At 43.8% G+C, this 25344-nt stretch overlaps 1 protein-coding gene across 1 annotated transcript in view; it reads right to left on the bottom strand.

Moving 5' to 3' along the window:
- The window catches only part of IPO5 (importin 5), a 98387-nt gene that overhangs the window by 51558 nt on the left and 21485 nt on the right, over positions 1 to 25344 (bottom strand). The window contains exons 7-14 of the mRNA XM_074989418.1: positions 21976 to 22098; positions 21770 to 21890; positions 8972 to 9059; positions 7516 to 7622; positions 3523 to 3647; positions 3342 to 3431; positions 3092 to 3265; positions 2559 to 2777 (exon numbers count right to left, since the gene is read on the bottom strand). Of these exons, the coding sequence (XP_074845519.1) occupies positions 2559 to 2777; positions 3092 to 3265; positions 3342 to 3431; positions 3523 to 3647; positions 7516 to 7622; positions 8972 to 9059; positions 21770 to 21890; positions 21976 to 22098 (1047 nt within the window). The remainder of the gene's footprint in view (positions 1 to 2558; positions 2778 to 3091; positions 3266 to 3341; positions 3432 to 3522; positions 3648 to 7515; positions 7623 to 8971; positions 9060 to 21769; positions 21891 to 21975; positions 22099 to 25344) is intronic.

Here is a 25344-nt window from a genome sequence, read left to right as displayed (position 1 = left end):
AAAGAAACCAACCAATATGCAAGTGTAGTACTTCTACTGGATTGGTGAATACCTGCATGCTACTTTATACTTTATTCCCTTCTATTTCTTTCAAAACTGGTTTTCTATTGATAAAGTGTAATTCTCAACCACAATATTCTATTAACCGCCTCTTCCCACTCTTCCAACAATCTAGGTAAGAGATTTTATTGTGTGTTCCGCAACATACAGCAGCTTATGCAGCCCACAATGGTAACCAATGGAGAATCACTGCTGTAAGATAAAATCAGAAGCAGAAGGCACCTGCAGCGTGCACACTGGATTTGGAGGCATAAGACTCAAGTTCTACTCCAAATCATCCATGGCCTCAAATTAATCTGCACAAGTTGTACCTCTCTCATCCGGCACCCTGGGGACCTGAATGAGAAGTCAATATTGTCTAACACATTGCCAACACTTCCATTGCCTACTGGGCTCTTAGACATTTAGGGGTAAATTACAGCTAATAATAGCACAGACCACTCAGAGCCAGGACTGGTGGCTGGAAACACACTTTATGGAAATATGAGAAACTTGGCCACACTCATGGTAAGCAGTCACCTGGTCAGATTACGGATGTGCTTAGATGAGAGTTCTGGGTTACAGAGGTTCATCCTGTACTTCACTTTTCTTGCAGAGGGGGATAATGTTGATGCCCCTTTCAAAAGTGGAATGAGAGCTAAGTACTTATTCTAATTCTTAGCATTTATACAGAAAGACATGGGGATTCAAACTTTCCAGGAGCGTTTTTCCTGTCTATTCTGATTTCTTTCTAGAATCAGCAGAAGGTAGCAACATTAGCTAGTAAACATTCTGAACTGTATCAGACATCTTCAGTGCAGACACATACCAAGAATGCGCTTTACTGTGTATCCTTACACTTAGCTCATTACCATACTATGCAAATAACTTTTTGTACTGCTTTAAGCAACAGGACTACCTGCCACATTTGTGTTCTCATGCTCTCCCCACATTATTCACCTTTTTCCAAGGAATACAATATAACTGTAGTTATCTGAAAATTATTATTCAAATCTAGTGTCCCTCACATAGCCTTGTTAGTTAACAGCACCTCCATTTACCCATATGCCCAGATATCTGAATATTTCAGCCTCCCATTAGGCCAGGGTTTAGCAACCTGCAGCCCCGGACACTGCTGCCACTGATGCCTCTTGCAGCTCCCTGGCCTGCCACAGCTGAAATAACAGAACTAAACTTAATTGGTTTAACAGCCAGCAGGGCAGCAGGAGGAATCCGACTGTTAAACCAATTCAATTTAGTTCCATTATTACAGCATGGCAGGGCAGGGAGCCACCTGCGCTGCAGGTGGGGAAAGTGAGCAGGAGAGCTGGGGGTGGGGGTAGCCAAGTCTGCTCTTGCTGGAGCTGTGCAGCTGTGTGAGATGGTGGCAGAGGGGTTGTGGGGGGAGGGAGGGAGGGAGAGAGAGGTGGCAGCCACAGAGGAGCAGCTTGCAGAGCTCATTGTCAGAAGCAAGTTCATCCTGGGGGCAGCAGATCTGGGACCAACGGAGGTTAAGCTTGGGGATGAGGGGTGGGTTTGCAAGATGGATGGTAAAGCTTGCAGACTGGAGGTGGATTTGGGGGCTAAGGGGGGTAAGCAACTTTCTAACTGATACAAATGATTGTGTGTGTGCTGTTCTTAAGAGGGGTGCCAAAAAAAGTACCTTGACATTATTTATTAAGGAATGTCTCGTATTCTCTCACACACATTGTGGCTCTTGAAGTATTGATTTTGTAACTGAATTTGAAAAAATGGCTCTTCTCGCTATTTTGGTTGCGGACTGCTGCATTAGGTCATTCAACTAAATGGAAACATACTACATAACATTCCTGTTTGCTTTCACTTCCCTTTCCCCCGTAATTTCTTGCTGCAATTGCACTGTCAAGTTTCATCTGGGTTCTTACATAAAGAATACCATTCAAAGAAACATAGCAAACAGCAAGCGTGTTCTGGTGGCACTGCAAGCAGCACATGGAAGTTAGGAAGATCAATGTTTTCAGATACTTGCTTAAAAATAAAATAAAACACAAATAAACTAAGCTCCATATATCAATTTTAAAATCAGATTTAAAAAGACCAGAAAAACAGAAAGAGAAAACGTGATTTTTCTCCCTTTTCCAAAGGTTACAAAAACATTCTCTTATATCTTCCTTTTAGAACCCTAGGTGCATTAGAAAAGCTCCAACCACATATGCAGCCATGTCACAGAACTGCCCATCCAGAAGAAACAGCATCTAATATTGTGGATAATGTAGCATACTCCTGAATGTAGCAAAGAATAAATTTTAATGTGGTAATCTTGGAAATACAGACTAAAAAGCCAACATATGGGATAGAACAAAAACCATGCAAATGAAACCAGCCAAAATATTTATTTCCCTCCCCAGTTAAAAAAAAACTGGCCATATGAATGCCAGCAACAAATTCAAAGGTTGAGCAGTTAGTGAAGGAAATGCAACATAAAATTATGCAAGAAGCCTTTAAATAGATTCTCTGATTTACATATCTCAAAGACTTACCTTATCCTTTCCAACAGCAAGGCCAATTAGGCTGATGCATTCAATAGTTTTTCCTCTTAAAAGCCTGAGTTCCTTCTGTACGGCATTCTCAACAATGTGTTTCAGGGAAGGCATAAATAAATCATAGTAGGGAACAAATTTTTCCTCTGCGGTATCGGCAACCGATGCAATAGAAGTCACAACTTGTTCCAAAACCAGCTTAGTGCCTTTCTGTATTAACTTGGAATTAAAAAAGAAAGATTGTATGCCTCTAAAACTTACACCACTTAAAAGTTTAGTTTGAAATTGTGTTCTATTCCCATATGGCTGTTGGGCAGATTAATTCTTAAAATAATGTCACACTCTACACATACAGTATTACTATTTACAATTTTCAATTTTTGGATTACAGGCAGGTTCTGAATGTGCAATTCATTTCAGCTATTTTAAAAGGCAAATAATTACTATAGGATAAGAAATAGATATTTTAAACTCGAAAGGAGACTTTAGCAAAGCAATAAAAAACACCCCCAAAATCATTAAGCACATTATACCTCCTGCAATTTAATCACCATGGTGGAATGAAGATGCTTCACTAGATTATCCAGATATGGAATAAGCAGTGATTTTGGACAATCTTCAGTAAAGTTAATGAGTGCAGCAGCTGCATGAGCCTGGACACGCTGGTTGCCTTGATCTTCCATGGTCTGCAGAAGAGCTGCAATTACCTACAACAGAATAATTCATGTTCAAAAAAATTTTCCAAATAGAATATAAAATTATCTTAGATTGTCTATTACTTGCCTTCTCATGGAATTTCTTTTGGAAACCCGGGGCAAAATCTGTAGCCATTTGTCCAACAGCATTACAGGCTGCATATCTCACTCTTGGATGCTGAAATAATATTCCCCTCAAATAGTAAGTGTTTATAAAAGCAAAAGTTAAATGACAAATTTTTAATGATTAACTACTGCACGAAACTTACAGGATCCTGGAGGAAAAGTAAAACGAAGTTAACTATCTCATTTAGAATTCCCTCCATCTGTTGATGACAACCTTCTCCAATAGCTGACAGAGCCATCAAACCAGCATGCCTGTATTTCCAATCAGCTGTGTAAGAAGACATTAGATGGGGAAAAAAGGTACTCAATTTTAGAAAATAAGAACAGGGAAAGACAAATACAGAAGGTTTCGTCCTAAAAAATGTAAAAACGCCAGTCTGGATACTTAATCTATGTATTTGTCAAAACTTCCCCCCTCCACACTCTAGCATACACACAGACATACTTTTCTTCTGGCTAGTTTGCCGCTATGGGGGACAAACTCTTTTGCCCAAACCTGAATGCAGAAATTCTAAGCTACTGATGTCTTACCTCCAATGCCACCGCCTGCAAATGGCCTACCTTAAATAAAATGTGAACTAGGTAAGTTTCAGAGAAAGCCATCTTCCATTTTGTTACTGGTGATTTCCATACCCTTGTGCTCACCTTCTTCAGTGTTCAGGGAAAAAAAATAAATAAAAAAATAAAAATCTAGGTGAGAGCACTGAATGTTCCTATTCAAAGGTGAACAAAAAAATTCCCTCACCCCTCTTCCACATGCCAACTTCCTAATTAAGTCATGTACTCTAGTCAATCTTCCTAAAGTATTTTTCAAAAGAAAGGCCAATTAAAAACAATGAAGCCCAAATTTAAATCTGGGTTGAGGAATTTAACTTTGCCTTTTAAAAGTGTTTTGCCTATTAACCTAACACCTGACCCCTCTCTCCTTGACAACTTTCCTTTAGAATGGAGGATATGCAAATAGCTCAGCTGTAATCCAGTATTCTGTGCCCACAATGTTCTTGTACAAGAGGGTTTGAAAATAAAAGCAAATAAGGAAACATATTTAATTTGTCAAACACCCTGCTCTTTTCCTGCTTTGCTGTAGGGAAGAATGTAGACAAAAGTTCCCCATCACATCAAAAGGCAAGAATTTTGAATTAGTGGTACCAGACTTCCAATTTCACAACCTGCAAAGGGAACTTTGGCATTAGAGATAGTTGTGCTAAGAGCCACTCGGCCACATGCAGTGAATTGTGAGATGGATTGGGATAGTACAAAGTTTCATTTTTGCTACTAGGCATAAAACAGTGTACCCTAACCTCCCGGTTAACCTGCAGCACCAAAGTAAATAGCTGCCTGTGGCTCTCCGACCCCAAATAAAGTCAGTCAAGTAAAAAGTACTTAATTCTGCAGTGTCCAATACAATGTGCCTTCACCAGATGTGGTGAAGTGAACACATGGTGTGGCGAAGCGGCTCGTTAAGAGCTGCACACACGGAACACCCTCCGTGCCTCACCACTTGGTGGGAAAAGTGAGTGGCAGCAGTGGCGGCTCCTCCTCGGGCTCACTCGGGGCAGCACAGCTCAGCAGTTTGCAGGCAGGGGGAGAAAGAGGTGGGCGCTATGGTGATTGCTTCAAATTTTTGCTTTGGACACCACTGATTTAATTACTTCAGCACCTAGGGTTTTTTTTTTTTAAAGCCACTGTGCTCTGGTCAGATGTATTATAGTGAGGTTAAGTACACTATGAAATAGTGTAGTAGTGGAAATGGATAAATCCCAGCAGCCTTGATGGCTGATTTTTCTCATGTACTACAGCAAATCTAAAGGAGCATATACATATAGTATGATGAAACCGTCTCAGTCTGGCACTCTCTGGTCTGGCAACATCTGTGGCCCGGCATGATTTTATAGTTAGCTGGACATTCATTTATGGGTGTGGTCAAGTTACCCAGAGTTTACAGCCACCAGTCCTGGCTCTGTGTTCTGTGCTGTTCTTTAGCTCTAACTTAACCCTAAATGTCTTTTAAGAGCCTAGTAAGCGACTGAAGTGTTGGTAATGTTGCTAGACAACATTAACCTCCAATGCTTGGGCAAATTCTCTGGTTTGACACGGGTCAAGTCCCAAGTGAGTCAGACTAGAGAGGTTCAATCTGATTGCATAGAACCAACCTACCTCCCCCACAAACTCCTGTGACCAAATTTCCAGCTCCTGTGACCTCAACCTATACACCACCACTATGCATGGGGAGCCTCACTGCAGCCCTCTTAAAATAAGTGAAAAACATTCTGGATTTTCCTCTGACAGCTAGGTTAGAAAGTGACAGTTATAATAGTGGATGCTGGGAAGAAGACATTACAGGGCTTCTATTTTTGTTGTTGCTTAAATTCATTGCTTTTTCTCAACTCATTAAGGTAATACTGTGGCTCTTCCTTCCAACTCGCTGCTATAAGCATACATGTCCAGCATGCACTTACTGATGTCAGAGGGCATGAAGCCTCCGCCTACTGGGGCTCACATTCTTGCATTTTACCCCAAGGGAAAGCTTATAACCTTTAATTTACCTAAGGAACATTTGAGGAGAAAGACAAATTTCATCTTTGAAAGAAAGATTAACTGTGAAGACTTTGTTTCAGTTGATTAAATAAAATACTGGTTCTGAAGTTTTAATCAGAAAACCTTGTTGTCTCTCTTCTATTCCCTGCCTGCAAACAAGAGCTATCCCCTTCCTATTAGCCTACCAATGTCACTTCAAACAAAACACAGTAACAAGGTCTCCCTCCTAGCAGAGCACACAACTCCTGCACCTCCCGTCAGTATTGCTCAACCCAGATTATTACATCTCTGCTCATTGGAAGGATCGGGATGTAGTGACTAGTAATTCTAGTGAGCTGGAAGCACTCGTTCTCATGAGACCCAGTCCACAGCCTCTAAAGACTCCAGGTACCTGCCAGTTCTGAAGGTAATGAACACCAAAGGATTAAATAGTTTCCAAAGTATCCAAATAGTTTTCTACAAAGAAAAACTTTCATTTTAGAAATTACACAGCAAAAGAAAGACGCTAATGTTTGTGACCTAGGTCACATTCAAATCTAGTGCTGCACACTATAGCTGTACTCCTTGATGTACAGCTTTATCTATCAAGACTAAAAAGGTTTTATTGGAGTGGGGAAAAAAAAAGCAGCAGCAGCTTTTGGATGTGTTCTGACTAGTGTTAAAGTCGGAGCGGATACCCAGAAATCTGGGCACGCGCACACACACACACACAATGGATGCTTGGACTTGTGGAGATAGATGGCTGGCTAGGGTGCATGAAGGATCCACGTTGCTAATAAGATGGCTCAGTATGGTAAAATTCAAACCAATCAAAGAGAACGGTTATACTATATTTCAGTGTGGAGCTCTAGATACATGGTTATCTATATATGAGCTCTGTGTCTTAAAATATATAAAAAAAACCAATGTCAATTTATTATTTATGGAAAAAAAAAAGAGATAGGACTGAGACACCTCCAGATGGGAGTACTGTAAAAGACAGAGAAGTAAAGAGGCTAGTTTATACTGACTCTCAATGCTTTGTTAAGACGACTGAACAGTAACTTGGATGTCTCATCTAAAATAATTTCCTTGGTGCGGTCTGTAAAATGCCAAAAGCGCCAATTAACAATTATGACAATCTGTAGCACGTTTATTGAGTCAAACTCATTCCACTTGTGCTTCTAAATAATCTTCAATGCTCCACTGAAATAGTAAGCAACTTTATACTGCTCATATGCAGTTTGTATTACTAAAACCCAAGTTCTATCTAAACCAAAATTCTTTAAATGGGACAGACATTTGCCTTTGTTTATGACTAAATCCATTGAGAGTCTGAAGTTTTAAAGGGAAGTTGTTTGAACTACTCTATTACTTTTAATAAAATAGCTCCTTTAGACTAGATTATGGAAAGCAGAACAAAATTTACCACATTTTATATTTTTGAAATTTCAATTTTTCTAAAGAATAAATTACAAGTCTATCTACAATAGCAATAGAGTTGTATATGCATGTAGTAATAAGCTGAACGAATAATTAACAGAAAGCGCTACCTAGCTGAACAGGCCTTCATACAAATTGTCATTTAAGACTCTCAAACAATTAATCTAGGTACTTACGATTCTGGAGCATTTGCATAATATGTTCTTTAATCATAGGCAGAACAAGTTTCCCTCCAAGGCCACATGCCATTCTGTCCAATGCACTCTCACCAGCAACTGCATTGCTAAAGTTAGTGTTTAAACAAAAAAACCACACATGATTAATTCAAAGTTGGGTAAAAAGTCAACAAGGTCCAATGATTCATCTCCTCACTTTTGCTATGCCTGTATGATCCCTGCACACAAATAAAAGTTTAAGTTTGAATCTGAAAAATGTAAATCCTTATATTTGAAGTCTCAATTATAGAGAAACATTTTACAGCTTGAACCTCTCATTTGGCACCTTCGGGACCTGAGTGGTGCTGGACGAGAGAATTTTCTGGATTATGGGAGGTCAACATTGTCTAGCATACTACCACCACTTGCAAGGCTTACTGGGCTCTTAGAAGATATTTAGGGTAAATTACAGCTAAACAACAGAATCAGGACTGGTGTTTGTAAAACTTTATGGGATCACAGGAAACTTGGACACATACTCGGTAAGTGGTCGTCTGGATAACTAAAAATCACATCGGATTACAGATGTTACCAGATAAGAAAGTTCCCGATTAAAGAGGTTCAATCTGTATACCCAAAGCTCTTTACTCAATAATCTGCTATATATTACAGAAAACTTGTCTGTTGATCAAGAACTTCTCCTAAATGGTTAAGAGCTAGGACCACCATAATCATTATACAGCTTCCTCTTAATCATAACTTAAAAGGCTTGGTTGTGCCAGGAAAATGAGATATGCTTAAAATGGGAGTGCATCTCAAAACCAAAACAGAGAAGAGAAAGATATTTGGGGCAGTGCTCTGTTTTGGAACAGCTTCATCAATGCTTAAGGTTTGAAAGTCAGAGAAAATGTTACTGGAAACCAAAGTGACTATAGTCAACACACTTGATGGAATTCCCATTTAATAAAAAAATGGACAAATTTTAAACTTTTTTTAAACAAATCCAAAATAAACACAGTCTAATTTTGAAAGAACAATCATTTAAATACAAGATGCATATTTCTCTTTTATTCCCCCCGCATCCTCCCCAAAAAAGAACACTTAAGACTATGTAAATCTTCTAGTTTAGTTTATGTATAAAATAAAACTGCTACTTTTCTGTTCACCCTCCCTTTTAGCATCGTTCCTGTCCAAGAATAAACTGCTTCTGCTCCTTTTCTTACAGACACCAGGCTGCATGTAATTCTAGACTTCAGAATTATTTTCTGCTAGTTATGGTGCCAGTTTAACCACTAGGCTTCTATTTTCAGTTCCACTACCTGTAAAAAAGCAGAAGTATGTGTGTTCCTGGTGGTGGTGAACAGGCCAAGTGTGGGAATACAGGATACAAACAAGCTGCCTCCCTGTTTTCCAAACACCCAGGTCTCCTATATGTTATAAAGTTCCTTTTAAATGAGAGAACTGGTTTGTCAGATACCTGTCAAAATCGTCATCTTCAAGTTCATCTGCATTTGCCCAGTCTTCATCTTCTTCCAAGTCAACCATCATCGCTAACATCTGAGGAACTAAATATAAAATGAAAATATGACAGTTATCCCAAGGAAATTACTGTATATTAAAATAATATTTAATCTACAGCTCTGAATGAGTTTAGGAGTGAGTAGGAAGTCTTCAGAATATTTTATTTTACAAGCAGTAAAAATAACAGAATGGAAATTCGGAACAACCCTTTTACCACCAAAAATAAATTACAATCAAACTCTTCTAAAGAATTTTAATTTGCCAAAGACAAGATTACATGGTAAAATAAAGACTGCCAACATCCACTTGAACGGCCTAGCAATATTTGGCAAACATGCCATCAGGGTTGGGATATGCATGGAAGGTTTATGGAAACTTTGACAAGAAATCCTCTGAATTGTGGCTGATAAAGTCTCATGAGTGACTGAATACAGATGACTTATCTAGTTGTCCTAACCTCCGTTATGAACTCTGGGTGCACAGACAGTTTACCTGGCATAGATGAAAGTTTAAAAAGTTATTCACTGAAATACATCAAATTTGCCATTAAGTAATTCTCCTGATGTCTGTATATATTTAGAGGGACACAGGCCCAGTCTTCATCTTGGCAACCCACTTACTTGTTTTGGATTGCCCCAAGTGTACAGCTCTTTTTTTGCCTGGTTTTCTTTTTTGAACAAGATAAGCCCTTTAAGAAACAGGCTTCCCCCCCGCCCTGCAAATACTTTAGAACTTACAAGGAGAGCTCAAGATATAAGGAACCTTGGACACTTAATCCACCAATTGTCAACATGCCCCTCAATGCATGTAAAAAATGAAAGTTTGCTCTACAAATATGGAACTTCGCTTCTAAATAGGTTTTAATAATACCCTCATCACCACAGCACCTGAGTTCTTCCATTAAACAAGATGACTAATTTCTAATCACTTGTGGCTCTGCCTCTCAGGATGATTGTGTGTGCAGTGTAATGCTGGTACAGTTTGTATTTGCTCTTACGCTGTGCACATGTGGCCATATGTTTATACGAGAGAAGGCAAAAAGAAAGTGTCCTGCACTTCGAATAGAAGGTATTAAATTTCTGATGGTCCTTAGGGGAAAGCTCCCCAAACTGTGGGTCGTGCCCCCCCAGGAAGAGTGACCAGGGGCACAACCCTTCAGGCATGGGGGATGCAGCATGTACCAGGACAGCCTCAAAGGGTGACAAGGAGAGAGCACAACACAGCTCTCTGAGGACCCAGCTCTGCTCCATCCCAATGTCAGAGGCATGTCTTGCTCCCAGCTCCACTTCCAGCCTCAGCTCCATTCCCCATCTAGGGCCAAAGCTGAGGCAGGAATGGAGCTGAACCTGACCATGGAACTGGTTGTCTGCCACCATACCCTCTTGCTCCTACAGCCCAGCTATGGCTCCACTCCTATTATTCTTGCCCCCCAGCTTGTGGCTCCAGCCCCTGTCACAGACCCAACTGCAGCCTCCTTACTCTGGCCATTTCCCTCACATGGGTGGAGATGGAGGTGAGGTGTGAGGGGACAACTCCTCAAAAGTATGGGGACCACTGTAATATGGTGTTAGTTCCAGTATTAGACCAGTTGTTGAAAAAGCTCTTGCCTCAATGACTCTCCACTTGTAAAGAAGTTCCAATGTGCGTAAAGTGCAATTTTCAGCCAAGATCCTCTTCCTGGAACGCTATGCAGTTTTTTTATATATGCTGGACCCAGGTCATGACATCTCTTGAAAATAAGGAACAGGACCACACTTATATTGTATGCAAGCCAGTAGAGAACATAAAAATAACTTGTTTCATGTGCTCACAGGAGCCTTTGCTGCTGAGGCAGCATGCTGTAGTATTGCATGTTACATAGTACTTACTAAGGCTGATGGCTTTACAGATCAGGTTTATATTGTATTGCTGTGGTCCACAGAGGAGATGATGCAAGAGTGTAGTCTTCTAGGCTGCGTCTAGACTTACTTTGAAGGTCAACAGCTGTTATGCAGCTTTTGGCACCCCAATCGCATACCAAAAATAGACTTTGCAGCCATTGACTTCTGTGCCTGCCTGCCACACAGTTCAGAAGAAGCCCGGGGTCGATGTTGACCCTGAAACGTGCTGTTTCATGCATGTGTGAAAGGGCACGCTGGAAAATAGACCCAGAGTGGTCAATCTTCTCTGGTAAGCATAGATGTAGCCCTAGTCAATTATGTTAGAAGAGAACTTAATATACCTCACAGCCAACTTTTGCTCTTAGTATCCTTGCTTCTAGCCCATAAGAGCTACGTAGTAATAATTCAGCCTTGCTTAGGAAGGAAAAACAGCCACGCAAACTGCAAAGTATTACCAACAGTATAGATTCAAGGAAAGCACAAAATGATGAGAAGGGTAAATTTCTTGCTGAAGCTGCTTGGTCAATGAACAAAATACTGAATTATTCACAGTTGCTAGGGAGATCATCAGCCAATTACAGGATATTCTGAGGTATGTACTAGGTCCAAAGAAAACCTATACAGTTTATCTAGTCTACTTTGAAGAGACTGGAAGATGTTTTACAGGATTACCATGAGCTAAGAAACTGATCCCTGCCTCCTCCGTGCCTAGGAGAAAGGTTGGGCATTGAGTAACATCAACAATTTTCCAAACACCACATTAGACTTTGCGTACCTACAAATCTAGGGTGCTTCTAGACGATTGATTGTTTTGATGCGTGCTTTATACTCAAAAAACCAAGGATTTTTAGATGAAAGCACTTCTGTATACCAATCATTTATCTGAAAGAGGCACTGTGTTCACCACTGAGTTCTCTCCTGATAGTGCCTGGAAAAACTGATTAGTTACCACCGCTTTGGATTCAGATAACAGTGAGTAACAACTGAAGATGGTAGAAACCATTACTTGCAGATGTTGCTGTGTGAGAATCTAGCAGATTCCAGGAGCACTCAAACTGTGCACAGAGTTAACCAACTGTGGGTATGTACAGCAGCCCAGAGGAAATTGCACTTACCCTGAAAAATTGCCAGTGCTTTAATCTGCACAACAAAAAAAAAAAATATCTTGCATATCCTAACAAAGTTTTAATATGATGTTGGACTACCAGAAGTCTGTGTGTTAAGGCACTAAGAATAAGATGCTTAAAAAGGACTATAGTTGATGTGATATGCTTGAGAAACTTATGTATACATGACTTGTAAACATATATGCAATAGTGGGAGACTTTTGTACACCAGTGTTCAAGTCAAGTTAAAAAAATCAGTCTCAACTGTACACTGCTAGAACCCCGTGTGGATATAAATGTCTACCTGCAGATCCACAGGACTCTACTCCTTGAAGGCACCCTACAGCCAACGAAGAAGAGGAGGTGGAACCACTTCAAGGAGCCAGCATCTCACACCAGCAGCTCCTCCTGGCAATGTGGCTGTACTGGCCCCCAAGCTCTGCTCATCTCCTGACTGGGTTCCTAGAGTCCTGGTGCAAGTGGTGCTGGGAGTTAGTTAGTAGCATCCTTCAGTCTACGTAGGCTATGGAACACGCCCTTCGTAGTTCCGTTTGGCATCCTCATTTGCAGTGTCAGCTGTGACTGAAGACCCACACGAGAGCGACAATCCTTGCTGCATCTGTTGCATATGTAATGGTTGCCTGGCAGGTCCTTGCTGTGCTTTCTGTGGGCTCGCTTCTCCTTTGATAGCTGTCTGATCCTCAACTCACCCTTCTGAAGGCCCTTGTATAGTTCCTGCCTCCATCTGCTGCGATCGTCTGCCAGCTTCCCCCAGCTGTCTGGCTTGATGTCTACTTCCCTGAGGTCTCTCTTGCAAACATCTTTGTAGCGCAGCTGGGGGCATCCGGGAGGTCTTTTGCCAGAGGCTAGCTCGCCATACAGGATGTCTTTTAGGATCCTTCCATCATTCATCCTGTGGACGTGGCCAAGCCAGCGGAGCCGCTGCTGCCTGAGGAGGGTGTGCATAGTTGGGATTCCAGCTTGCTCAAGGACGGCGGTGTTGGATACATTGTCCTTCCACGATATTCCAACGATGCGCCTGAGGCGGCGCAAGTGGAAGACGTTCAGCCTCTTTTCCTGGCGGGCGTACAGGGTCCAAGTCTCACTGCAGTAAAGGAGGTGTTGAGGATGCAGGCTCTGTAGACTTGCATTTTAGTGTGAGTGTACAGCTTGTTGTTATTCCACACTCTCTCGCTGAGTCTGGACAGAGTTGTGGCTGCTTTTATTTAGCTCAGTCTCCAAGGACAGGGTGTCAGTGATGGTGGACCCGAGGTAAACAAACTCGTGGACGACCTCTAACATATAGTTGTCAATGCTGATTGATGGAGAAACAGCAACGTCCTGAGCAAGTACATTTGTCTTCTTTAGGCTGATGGAGAGCCCAAAGTCCTTGCATGCTTTGGAGAACCGATCCAGCAGCTTTTGAAGCTGGTATGCTGTGTGTGACACAACAGCAGCGTCATCTGCGAACAGCATATCTCTGAGGACTTCCCACCACCTTAGATTTAGCTTTCAGCCTTGCAAGGTTAAACAGTTTCCTGTCAGATCTTGTGTGCAAAAAGACGCCCTCTGTTGAAGATCCAAAGGCATGTTTAAGAAGGAGTGCAAAGAAGATCCCAAACAATGTCGGAGCAAGGATGCATCCTTGTTTGACGCCACTCCTGATGCTGAAAGCATCCGATAATGTGCCATCGTATTGGATGGTTCCTCTCATGTCTACGGGGAAAGACAGGATTATCCTGAGTAACCGTGGTGGACATCCTATCTTGTGGAGCAGTTTGAACGGTCCATCCCTGCTGACCAAGGTCGAAGGCCTTGGTTAGGTCGATGAAGGCAATAATGAGTGGCTTGCTCTGCTCCCTGCATTTCTCCTGCAGCTGCCTCAGAGAGAGGACCATGTTGACAGTAGATCTCTCTGCACAGAATCCACACTGTGATTCAAGATACACCCTCTCTGCAATCTTCTGGAGTGTGCCAAGGATGACGCGAGTGAACAGTTTACCAGTGATGCTTAGGAGGGAGATTGCACGGTAATTGTTGCAGTCGCTTCTGTCTCCTTTGTTCTCATACAAGGTTATGATGTCAGTGTCACGCATGTCCTGTGAAACCTCTCCCTCTCTCCAGCACAGGCAGAGTAGCTCATGTAGAGGTTCCAGGAGAGTGTCTGTGGCCCACTTGATTACCTCTGGTGGTATACCATCCTGGCCTGGGGCCTTTCCTACTGCAACGTTGTTGATAGCTTTCTTCAGTTCATCCACAGTTGGTTCCTGGTCCAGTTTAAAGACTAACAAAATAATTTATTAGGTGAGCTTTCGTGGGACAGACCCACTTCAGACCATAGCCATACCAGAACAGACTCAATATTTAAGGCACACAGAAAGAGAAGTTACTCACCTGTGTAGTAACGATGGTTCTTTGAGATGTGTCCCCGTGGGTGCTCCACAGTAGGTGTCGGGCTCGCCTCGGTGCCGCAGATCAGAAATTTTCAGCAGTCTGTCGGGTCGCACGTGCGCCGATCCTTCGCGCGCCTTCAGTCACATGCGCAATCCGGTCCCCGCCAGTTCCTTGACCAACCGCCCTGGATGCTTCTGAAAAACGTGAAAACAGAGCTCCGAAGCAGGGAGGAACGGGTGGGTAGTGGAGCACCCACAGGGACACATCTCGAAGAACCATCGTTACTACACAAGCGAGTAACTTCTCTTTCTTCTTCAAGTGGTCCCCGTGGGTGCTCCACAGTAGGCGACTACCCAGAAGTGACCCCAATTAAGGAGGTGGGTGTCCGCTTATGTGCGGCTTGCCCTTGATAGGACTGCTGTCGATAGGCGTGTATCCTCCTCGAACACCCGGCGCATGGCATAACGCTTGGCAAAGGTGTCGTAAGATGATCAAGTCACCGCTCTGCAGATGTCTTTTAATGCGATCCCTTTGAAGAAGGCCGTCGATGCTGCCATCACTCTGGTGGAGTGAGCCCTGGCGGAACTAGCAGAGGGGTCTTACTCAGCTCATAACACAGTCTTATGCAGGCTACGATGTGATTTGAAATTCTTTGTGAGGATAGGCCTTCCCCTTTCGACCTGGGTGCAAGAGACACCAGGAGTCTGTCCGTTTTCCGGAAGGGCTTAGTTCTGTCTATGTAAAAGGCCAACACCCTCCTTACATCTAGCAGGTGCAGCAGCGCCTCTTTGCTAGAGTTGTGAGGCTTAGGATAAAATGAGAGTAATACTATTGGTTCGTTAATGTGGAACTCTGAGGAAACCTTTGGAACGAAGGCCGGGTGTAATCGTAAGATCACCGCTTCTTTAGAGAATACTGTGCAGGGTGGCATTGCCATTATTGCTGCGAGTTCGCTCACTCTGCGGGCTGACGTAATAGCGAGAAGGAAGGTTGTTTTCAGGATACATAACCGGAGGGGTACCATGGCCAATGGTTCAAAGGGGGGTCCTGACAGCGTGTAGAGGACCAAGCCCAAACTCCATGACGGTGATAGCGGTTTCCGAGGGGGGTACAGGTTTACCAGCCCCTTTAGGAACCGTGTGACCATAGGATGGGCGAATATGGTTGGCCCTTCCTCTTTGTGTTGAGACGCTGATATAGCTGCAAGATGGACCTTTAGTGAGGATAGGGAGAGTCCGTCTTGTTTTAGCTCCAGCAGGTATTCTAGAATTGCAGTTATAGGGATGCCCTGAGGAGCCAACTGCTTGGAAGAGCACCAGGAGATGAATCGTTTCCACTTCTGCGCATAAGTCGTTCTGGTGGAAGTCCTTCAACTGGACTCCAAGACTTGTTTCACTCCCTCCGAACATGTGCTCTCTAAGGTGCTGAGCCATGGATCAGCCACGCCTGTAGGCGGAGACTGTGAGGATGTGGGTGCACTACGGACCCCTGAGCCTGCATGAGAAGGTCCGGCACTACCGGTAGGGGGAGTGGCGGGTGCCATGACATGCGCAGAAGCAGAGGAAACCAGTGCTGTCGGTCCCAGGTTAGGACTATCAGTATTATGTGTGCTCCCTCTCTTTTGGCTTTCTCTAGAACCTTGTGAATGAGTGTCGTGGGAGGGAATGCATAGAGTAGAGGGGCCCTTCCATGGCACCATGAAGGCGTCCCCCAAGGATCCCTGTCCTATGCCCACTCTGGAGCAGTACTGAGGGGATTGCTTGTTGTTGTAAGTGGAAAACAGATCAATTTGGGGAACCCCTCACTTGTGAAATACTTGGAGCAGATTGGCACAGATATGCCACTCATGCGTGAGCACAAAGCGCCTGCTTAGCTGGTCCGCCTTCACGCTGTGGACACCGAGTAAGCATGAGGCTTTCAGCGTTCTATTGTTGACAATGCACCAGTTCCACAACTGGACTGCCTCCGTGCATAGCGCACGGGATCTGGCCCCTCCTTGTCGGTTGATATAAAACATGGTGGAGGTGTTGTTGGTATTTATCCCAACTACTTTGCCGTGCAGGTATTTCCAAAAACGTCTGAACACGTTGAACACTGCTCTGAGTTCTAGTATGTTTATGTGCAACGTCTTTTCCGCAGGGGACCATAGCCCGAGTTACTTTGTTGCCGATGTGCGCTCCCCGCATCCTATGTGGGATGCGTCTGTCATAAGAAAAATTGTGATTTGTGGTTGGTGGAAGGGCACCCATACTAGTAAGTTCTTGGGATCTGCCCACCATGCCAGTGACCTGCGCACCTCTGCTGTGGGCGATACTGCCCTGTGGATGGTACGGACTATTGGTTTGTAAACGCTCGCCAGCCAATGCTGCAGGCCCCGCATATGCAGCCTGGCATTCTGTACCATGAACGTGGTGGTCGCCATGTGCCCCAACAGTTGTAGACATGTTAGGATTGGCACTGTGGGGCTATACATCATTACTTGTACCAGGGATTTGATGGTGCGGAAACGGGCATAAGGCAGGTATACTCTTGATGTAGTAGAGCCTGAGTGCCCCTATGAACTCTATATTTTGCGTAGGCTCAGTCTTTGATTTTGAGAGGTTGATAACTAGGCCCAACGAGGCGAATGTGTTTGTAGTGACGTGTATCATGCGTAGGTCCTCTGCCTTCAAGGCCCCTTTCAATAGGCAGTCGTCCAGGTACGGAAAAATGAACACACCCTGTCTGTGTAGGTAAGCTGATACAACCGCCAGTGTTTTGGTGAACACTCTGGGCGCCGAAGAGAGACAGAACGGAAGAACTCTGTATTGGAAGTGCTCCCTGCCCAATGTGAAGCAGACAAAACGTCTGTGTGTCGGGTGAATAGTTATATGAAAATACGCGTCCTGCAAGTCAAGGGCTGCAAACCAGTCTCCATCGTCCAATGCCGTAAGTATGGAGGCAATTGTAATCATCCTGAAACGCTGTTTGCACAGATGTCAGTTGAGGGCCCGTAGGTCCAGGTCTGGCCTTCAGTCTCCTGTCTTCTCTGTTAGGAAGTATCGTGAGTAGAACCCTTTTTCTCTTGGAATTGTTCCGGAACTCTCTCCACCACCCCTATGAACATGAGATGGTCTACCTCCTGTTTTAACCTTGTCTCGTGGGAGGGGTCCTTGAAGGAGGACTGGGTGGGAGGTTTCGGTGGAGGTACTGACTGGAAGGGGATCGTGTATCCCGTGGATATAATTTCCAGTACCCATTTGTCTGTGGTGATGTTTTGCCATTGAGAGTAGAACGGTTTGAGCCGATGATGGAACATGCGCTGGGATTGGCATTGAGGGATGGTCTTGATATTGCAGTCCTCGACATACCCGTCAAACTTGCTGCCTCAGGGCTTGCCCCGAGGGTACGCGACCCTGCTGGGGGCGTCGTCTGGGGGCCCTATACTGTTGCTGCTGGTGGTGGCGCCCTTGGTCATAGCTCCGTTGGTATTGTGTACGCTGAGGTTGATAAGCATAGCGCCTTTGCTGGGGGTAAAACTTCCTCCTCCTGTACGGATGGGTACATATGCCCAGGTCCTAAGTGTGGCTCTCAAGTCCTTGCTGGAGTGTAGGACCGAGTCAGTTGAATCTGCGAATAACTTCTATTTATCAAATGGAAGGTCTACGATTTTTGTTTGCAGATCTCTGGGAATGTCGGACGTCTGGAGCCACAATTCCCTACGCATTACCACTGCTGTGGCTATGGAGCCTGCTGCCGTGTCTGCCACGTCCAGGGCAATCTGAACTCCTGTTCGTGAGGCTGTGTAGCCCTCTTGGACGATCGCTTTCAGCACCGGTTTCTTATCCTCTGGAAGGAAATCCATGAGGGAAGTGAGTCTGGAATAACTGTTGAAGTTGTGGTTTGATAGGTGCGCTGCATAGTTTGCCATTCTGAGTAGCAAGGTAGAGGAGGAACAAAGCTTCCTACTGAATGTGTCTAATTTCCTCGCATCTTTTTCTGACCCTCCTGATTTATACTGGGGTGTCTTGGATCTCTGCTGTGATGATTCGACTACCAGGGAATTTGGTTGGGGGTGGCTAAACAGGAATTCCATGCCCTTGGCTGGAACAAAGTATTTCTTATCCGCCCTCTTATTTGTGGGAGGGGTGGAGGCTGGAGTCTGCCATATGTTGCTGGCTGATTCCATAATCACTTCATCCAGTGGGATGGCGATCTTAGATGAAGCCGGGGGTCTTAAATTTTTCAGGAGTTTATGATGTTTCTCCTGCACCTCTGCTATGTGAATGTCCTGTGTTTGTGCTACTCTCTTGAATAGTTCTTGGAATTTCCTAAGGTCATCCGGGGGGGGTGGGGGTGGGGGGGAATATCCCTGGGGACAACCCCCTCATCTGGGGAGGACGAAGAGGCATCACTATGATATAGCTCCTTTAATTCCTCAGATTCCTGTATTTGTTCATATGCTTGCCCTTTTGAGGATTCAGAAGGGAGGTCCAGGGCCTGTGGACCAATGTCCGCCTGGGAAGGCTGTTTTCTTCTCACGGAGTGAGACTGTGTGAAGGGGTGTTGGCGAGGTGCGGGTGGGGATCTACCCCTGGATCTGGACCCCCTGTGCCGGTGTTCAGTATGGTAAGGACAGCCATAACAGCAGGGGCAAGGGCCCAGTGATGGGAATGTGGACCATGATCGGAAAGCGTACGCATGGGGTCTAGACAAGCGTGACCTCCATGATGACGCTGACAGTGGCGGAGATGCTCTGTGATAGTATTCATCAGGATCCCTACTGGAGATTGGTGAAGGTTGTCTGAGCCAGGGGGATGGTGGTTGAAGGAACGGGGATGGAGGTCTGAAGCAGGCCATAGGAGTTGCTGCCTGGTGTATTTCGGGGGTTGGGGGGAGCTAGGTGATAACGGCAACGCGGTGACCTCCGGGGATGGGCTGCGGTGCCGGGTTTCGGCCTTTCCCCTTTGCCTTTCCCCATCCCTGAAAAGCAGGTGCCGCCCCCTCCCGTGCGGGGGACCTCGGCGCTGTTGTCGGTGCCGCACTCGGTGCCCCTATGCACGGCGACGTGCAGGTAGCTTCCTCCAGCACCGTTGGGTCCCGTGCTGGGTACCCCTGCTCTGGTGCCATCGGTGCCGCAGGGCTCAATGCTGTGGGAGTCAGTGCCGCTGATTCCGGTGCCTGCGGTGCCCCCGGTGCCAACTGCTTAATGGTCGGAGGCCCCTGCTCAGCTGTGTGCGCTACAGTCATCCCGCTTTGAGCGGCCCACAGGTCAGAGCCCTGTGCTCCGTTCGTCCTGCTCGCAGGTGTTACCGGCAAGAATCGAGCTGGGGAAAGCTTCCTTTTCTTTTGTACAGAGGTGGTTAGGGAAGCCGCCTTCCTCTTGTGCGACCCTGGAGGGCCCCTCTTTATGGGGCTTCTCCAATGATCCAGGTTGGAGGGCCTTATCAAATAAAATCATCTTTAGCCTCATTTCCCTGTCCTTTCTGGCTCTGGCTGTGAGCTTGGAGCAGTGAGGACACTTTTGTGGAACGTGGGTCTCCCTGAGGCAACAAATGCACTCGCTATGCCCATCTGAGGCAGGCATGGCCTCGCGGCATGACGCACGTTTCTTAAACCCCAGCGAGGCCATCTCGGCCCAGGTGTTTAAGTCTTTGAATGTTAACAGGCCACTTAACAGTTAATCAGTCCTGGAAAAGATAACGTTTGCAGCTTTTAGGATTGCAGACCACTTAGGGCGGCCGCCTCTGTTCTTCTCTCTCTCTTTTTTTTTTTTTAAACTATACCTACGTTTAAATGGAACAACTTTAACAGTGCTAACTAAAACTATTAACAAAATTAAAACACAGTTTTATCTTTCTCAGGCGTTGGAGCCGGAGCGGAATCCATCTGCAGCCGTTGGCGGTTGAAAAGGAACTGGCGGGGACTGGATCGCGCATGTGACCGAAGGCGCACGAAGGACCGGTGTGCATCGGCACATGCGCGACCCAACAGAGACTGCTGAAAATTTCCGACCTGTGGCACCGGGGCGAGCCCGACACCTACTGTGGAGCACCCACGGGGACCACTCGAAGAAGAACCAAAAATAGTAATCAAGGTGAGCAAATCAGAAAAAAATTATCAAGATGAGCAAATCAGAGAGTAGAGGGGTGGGGGTGGAGGGGTATCATATCCATGGATACTGTACCCAAGGGTAGACATTTGTACCCATGCAGGGCTTTGCACATTGGAATCTTCCAGTCTTGGTGCCAGTGATAAAAACCTGGAATAATACAAGTGACCCTAGAGAATGGATTAAAACATTTAAGCCTACTGAGACTAGTAATATTTAATATAAAAAGAATCCTGAACAACACTACTACACAAGGTTTGCTTCTCATACACACCAGGTAGAAGCCACTGACCACCAGTTTTGTTCTTCTATCTATGTAAAAGAGACAAGGCTAAATGTTCTTTTACTGTCTTCCTGCATGATTAACATTAATGTCTTAACAATCACAAACATAGAACAATGCTTTTTCAACTTGCAGGAGAACGAAATAGCAAGATGCCTTAATGTAATTTCCAGGGATTTAGCACGAGGCATGAAGATATAGTCAAATACCATTGTGGGCGAAGAAAAAGTCTTTCAAAGATTAGATATTTCAGTTTCTTGTCCTCTCGCAAAAGAATCTGGAAGGTGGCACAATATGTATTGAGTTATCCATATAAAAACAGTACTCTATTGTTGGGTTGTCCAGTCAAGAAAGTTATTTTTAATGTTCAGAAGCATGTGCCATGTTTTTGACAAGCATGGTGTCTGTCCCTGGACAGTGTGCAATATAGATTTTAATCAGTATTTTGGACTGAAACTTACCCCCCGTATTTAAGAATCTGAATAAGCTGCTTAATTTTCAAACATATGGCATAATCACAGCTCGCATTAACATTAACTGGGAGCTGGGGAGCATTAACAAATCAGAAAATTAAAGCCATTTTGATGCCTAAACAGAAGCTTATAACTTAGGATTTTAGTACTATATACAAACAACTATGAGAAATCCACTTATTCAAGTTTGGATTGTATCAAGTGACAGCTAAGTGAAAACACTTCAAATGATTCCCTAATATATCTCTTTCCACATAAGCATTTGATGTAGTTGCAGTGCTGTGTAGCTGCAGACTGGTGGCGCTGAAAAACAAGGGAGAAAGGGCAAAACAGCTCAAAGTTGCTAAGAAGTGTTCTTCACTACAGAGGGTATTGGGGAACTGATTTAGGGCTGGCAGGTGCTGATAAATGTTTGGAAAAACTGAAAATCCAGCAAGGTGACTATGCTAGTCAACACAGAGGATCCCTGTTCCACATTTTAAAAAGAAGTCATGTTATTAACTAGAGAACAGAAGTATTTTACTTACTAGCTTGTGCAACAATGTTTGTATGTCTTCTCAGCATCGCAGCAGCAGTCTCTGACAATGTCACTATTACTTCTAGGGCCAGTTGACGCTGCATGTTATTGAGGTTGGTATCTCCGCACAACTGCAAGCATTAAAGATTAAAGCTGAATGGTAACACCAAAAGTTTATACAACTGAAAATTGGCTATTTGTAATTTCTGGTTTTACCTTCAAGCATAGTTGTAACGTAGGTTCTAGATGTGGGCGTAAATATTTCGGAACAGTATCTGCAATCTCTACAAGGGATTTTAGAACGGAATCATCATTTTGGTAACAGGAGTCATTTACAGCCTATAAAAAAAATTAAAATGAAATTAAAACATCGGCTTTTTACTGATGCTACAAAGCCACTGGATTATGATAAGATTCTGCATTCTGTGTAAACGTTACTTCAGGCTGTTGCCTGGAGCTGAAGACTATAGGGTATATTTCTTCTGTGTGTGACTAGTACGAATTGATGCTAATGTAGATAGAGATAACATAATTGGGTGGGGGGAGAGGGAGAAAAGACACTTAACTTCACAAAAAATCAAAGTATAACAATTAGTGGTGCTTACATAGTAAAAACAGTAAAAATTGCACCTTATCAGTTTAACAGGTATAACTTTCAAAAAGCACGTCTAGCACTTCAGAACCAGCAGCTGTCTAAAGTTGTATGTTCCAAGTGATTTAAAGTTAACTAAAACATCCTTGCCTTTTAATTGTTTAGACAGTACAGTCTTGATATTGTAGTACCAAAATCCCTCTAGTTTCTCAGTCTTCCAGAAAAAATTGACCCCCTTTATCCTCACTTTATACCCCAAAAAGGCACTTCTTCCTTTGGCAGATACAAATAAAGATATATTACACAGATAAAATGTATCATTAACCAGGTTTTGTTCTTTATTACATAAGTATAGTTTAAAGCAAACAAGTTGTATTTGGGTCTCCCATTCAGACGACAATATTGCTTTTCTATGCAGTTAGGATGCCAGTGGTTTAATCTCCATCATGGAAGACAGACCATCCTTTTGCTAATTAGCACATTCCACCCATATAACCCTGGCACTTGTACAAAGTACACAGGAGTTTGATTTTTTTCCAGTGATTAAATCCCACTTGCCCATTCATTGCAAGCATAGGCAACTTTAAAGCAAAAAGTTCAATATTTTCAAGCTTGAGTATCTAAAGTCACATGTCCAATTTCATATTTTGCATAACAAATAAATGGAGGTAAGCTGGACCTGCAGGTGCTCCATGTACTTTGAAAGTCAGGGCTCTTGTATTGAGATGCCCAACTGTTAAAGAACTGAACATTAGACATCAAGGGTTGAAGTCTGAGTTAAAGGGCCTAAATCAGGTGTCAGCAACGCGTGGCTCTTCAAAGGAGCCACTTCCAGCTCCAAGAACTGATGCTGCTGCTGAACCAAAAAAGCAAAATTCAGTTGCCCACCATTAAACCAACTGAATGTAGTTTTCTTTTGTTTAACCACTGGCAGTCTCCTGAGCTGCTTGTCAGTCAGCTGCAGCAGGGAGCCCTGGAGAAGAAAGCCAGGGCAGGGCAGGGAGCTGCCTGTGTTGCACATGTGGGGAAGCATCAAGCCCGCAGGAGAGCTGGGTGGAGGGCTGGCCGAAACTGCCCCACCAGAGCTGCTCAGCTCCACTGAGACGGAGGTGGCAGCAGCAGAAAGCACCAGCGGGTGGAGCGGGGAGGTGGCAGCCACAGAGGGGCCGCACTTGCTGAGGCAAGTTAATCCTGGGGGAGGGAGGTGGAGGCTAGGGGAGCAGTTTGGGGTGGAGAAAGATTAAACCTGGGGATGGAGCGGGGGTAGGTTTGGGGCTGAGAGGGGTTAAGCCTGGGGATGGAGGGGCAGGTTTGCAGAATGGGGGGTAAAACATGGGGATAGAGGGTAGATTTGGGGGCTGAGGCAGGTAAAACCTGGAGATGGGGGTAACAACTTTCTAACTGGTACAAATCAATGCGTGTACACTATTCTTAAAATAGGGGTGATAAAAATTATGGTTTGACATTATGCAGACCGTCTCACTCACACACATTGCAGCTCTTGAAGCACTGATTTTGTAACTGAATTTGACAAAATGGCTCTTCTTCCTATTTTGGTTGCAGACTGCTAGCCTAAGTGGTTATCCAGAATGTCAACTGTGTACAAAGCCAAGCTTTAATCAGGGCTATTAATGTTGCATATCCATCCTACTACCCAATCAATCGAATGAACTTTGGCCACAGAATTCTTTTCCAACTGCTTTCAAAGGTCACGGTAGTCCTGCAACACTTCTCAGCTCCTATTTATAACATGGGATCTACATATCCTCTTATAACCACAGAATTCAACCTCATCACAGAACTATGGACTAGAATTAGTTTTCAAATATATAGCTATGCCTTAAGGTTGCAAAGGAAATCTTGAAACAAGTGCAATCAGTATTGCATTTACTGAACCTTCAGTAAGCCTCATACTGAAGCTCTGAAAGGACATGGCACAAGTGTTTCCAAACAGGTTGTTTGCAATCTTTAGTTTTCAAATGTATGGGCCTATATTAACTAGTATACTGCCAACTTTTTTTTTTTTTTTTTTTTTTTTTTTTTAGTATAAACAGGAAAATTAACCCACAATCCCTCTTTTCTTCTTTCTAGCGCCTGAAAACCTGTTTCCTACTCAGCTACTAACAGTTACGTATTATTAAAATAAAATTGTCAGACAGCTGAAATTCTATAGAACAAAAAGCTAATTTCAGTATCAAATACACATGTGCTCCTGTACTCATTTCCACACTTAAACCATTCAATTTTTCATTTAAATGGAGCTGCTGCAGGAGATAGAAATCTTGGCACCAGGATTTAGGTTCAGCTTATCAGAGTAAAATGTAGCTATTTTGATTGCTTCCACTGGCTCCAGCAACAAGCCATCTTCCTGATCTTCACAAAAAAAGTTCTTAATGTTCCTAATCTACTCCAAACTACCACTATGAAATATGAATTATCTGAAACTCACTATGGCTGCATCAAACATGGTACTACACAATTCCTTTTATCCTGCCATCTGTACCACATACCTACACAAAAATAGAGCTCAATCTGTTCCAGTCAGCTTTTCCCAAATCTACATACCCTTCAACTCCAACTCTTTTGCAACAAATACAGTGAGAAAAAAGTTATTTGGCACTTTACCAACAGAAAGCACTATTAACTGCCATTTAAAGCATCTCCCAACACAAATCTTCATCTAGGAGCCAGGATTAGCATACTGCCCAGCATGTTAAGTGACTGCACATTCTGCACTCTGTTTTAAAGAGAAGAGGCAGAATACAAGTGAGCAAACTAGTATTAGGGATTTATTTAAAAACTTAACAGCTTTCAGCACGTGATAGGGTCATTACAATTCAGTCCAAATTCCTACACCTTCCATATCTACAATGGTAACTGATGTTAATGACCCTAAGTCACTGCAAGATCGCTAACTGCCTTCTGAATCAAAGAAAGATTAAATTACGTTCAGTATAGGTTTTTTCAGTGTTGTGTATTTTTAGTGACCCGGA

This window comes from Carettochelys insculpta, chromosome 1 (assembly GCF_033958435.1).
Source record: "Carettochelys insculpta isolate YL-2023 chromosome 1, ASM3395843v1, whole genome shotgun sequence".
NCBI lineage: Eukaryota > Metazoa > Chordata > Testudines > Carettochelyidae > Carettochelys > Carettochelys insculpta.
This window is presented reverse-complemented; position numbering and strand designations above follow the sequence as displayed.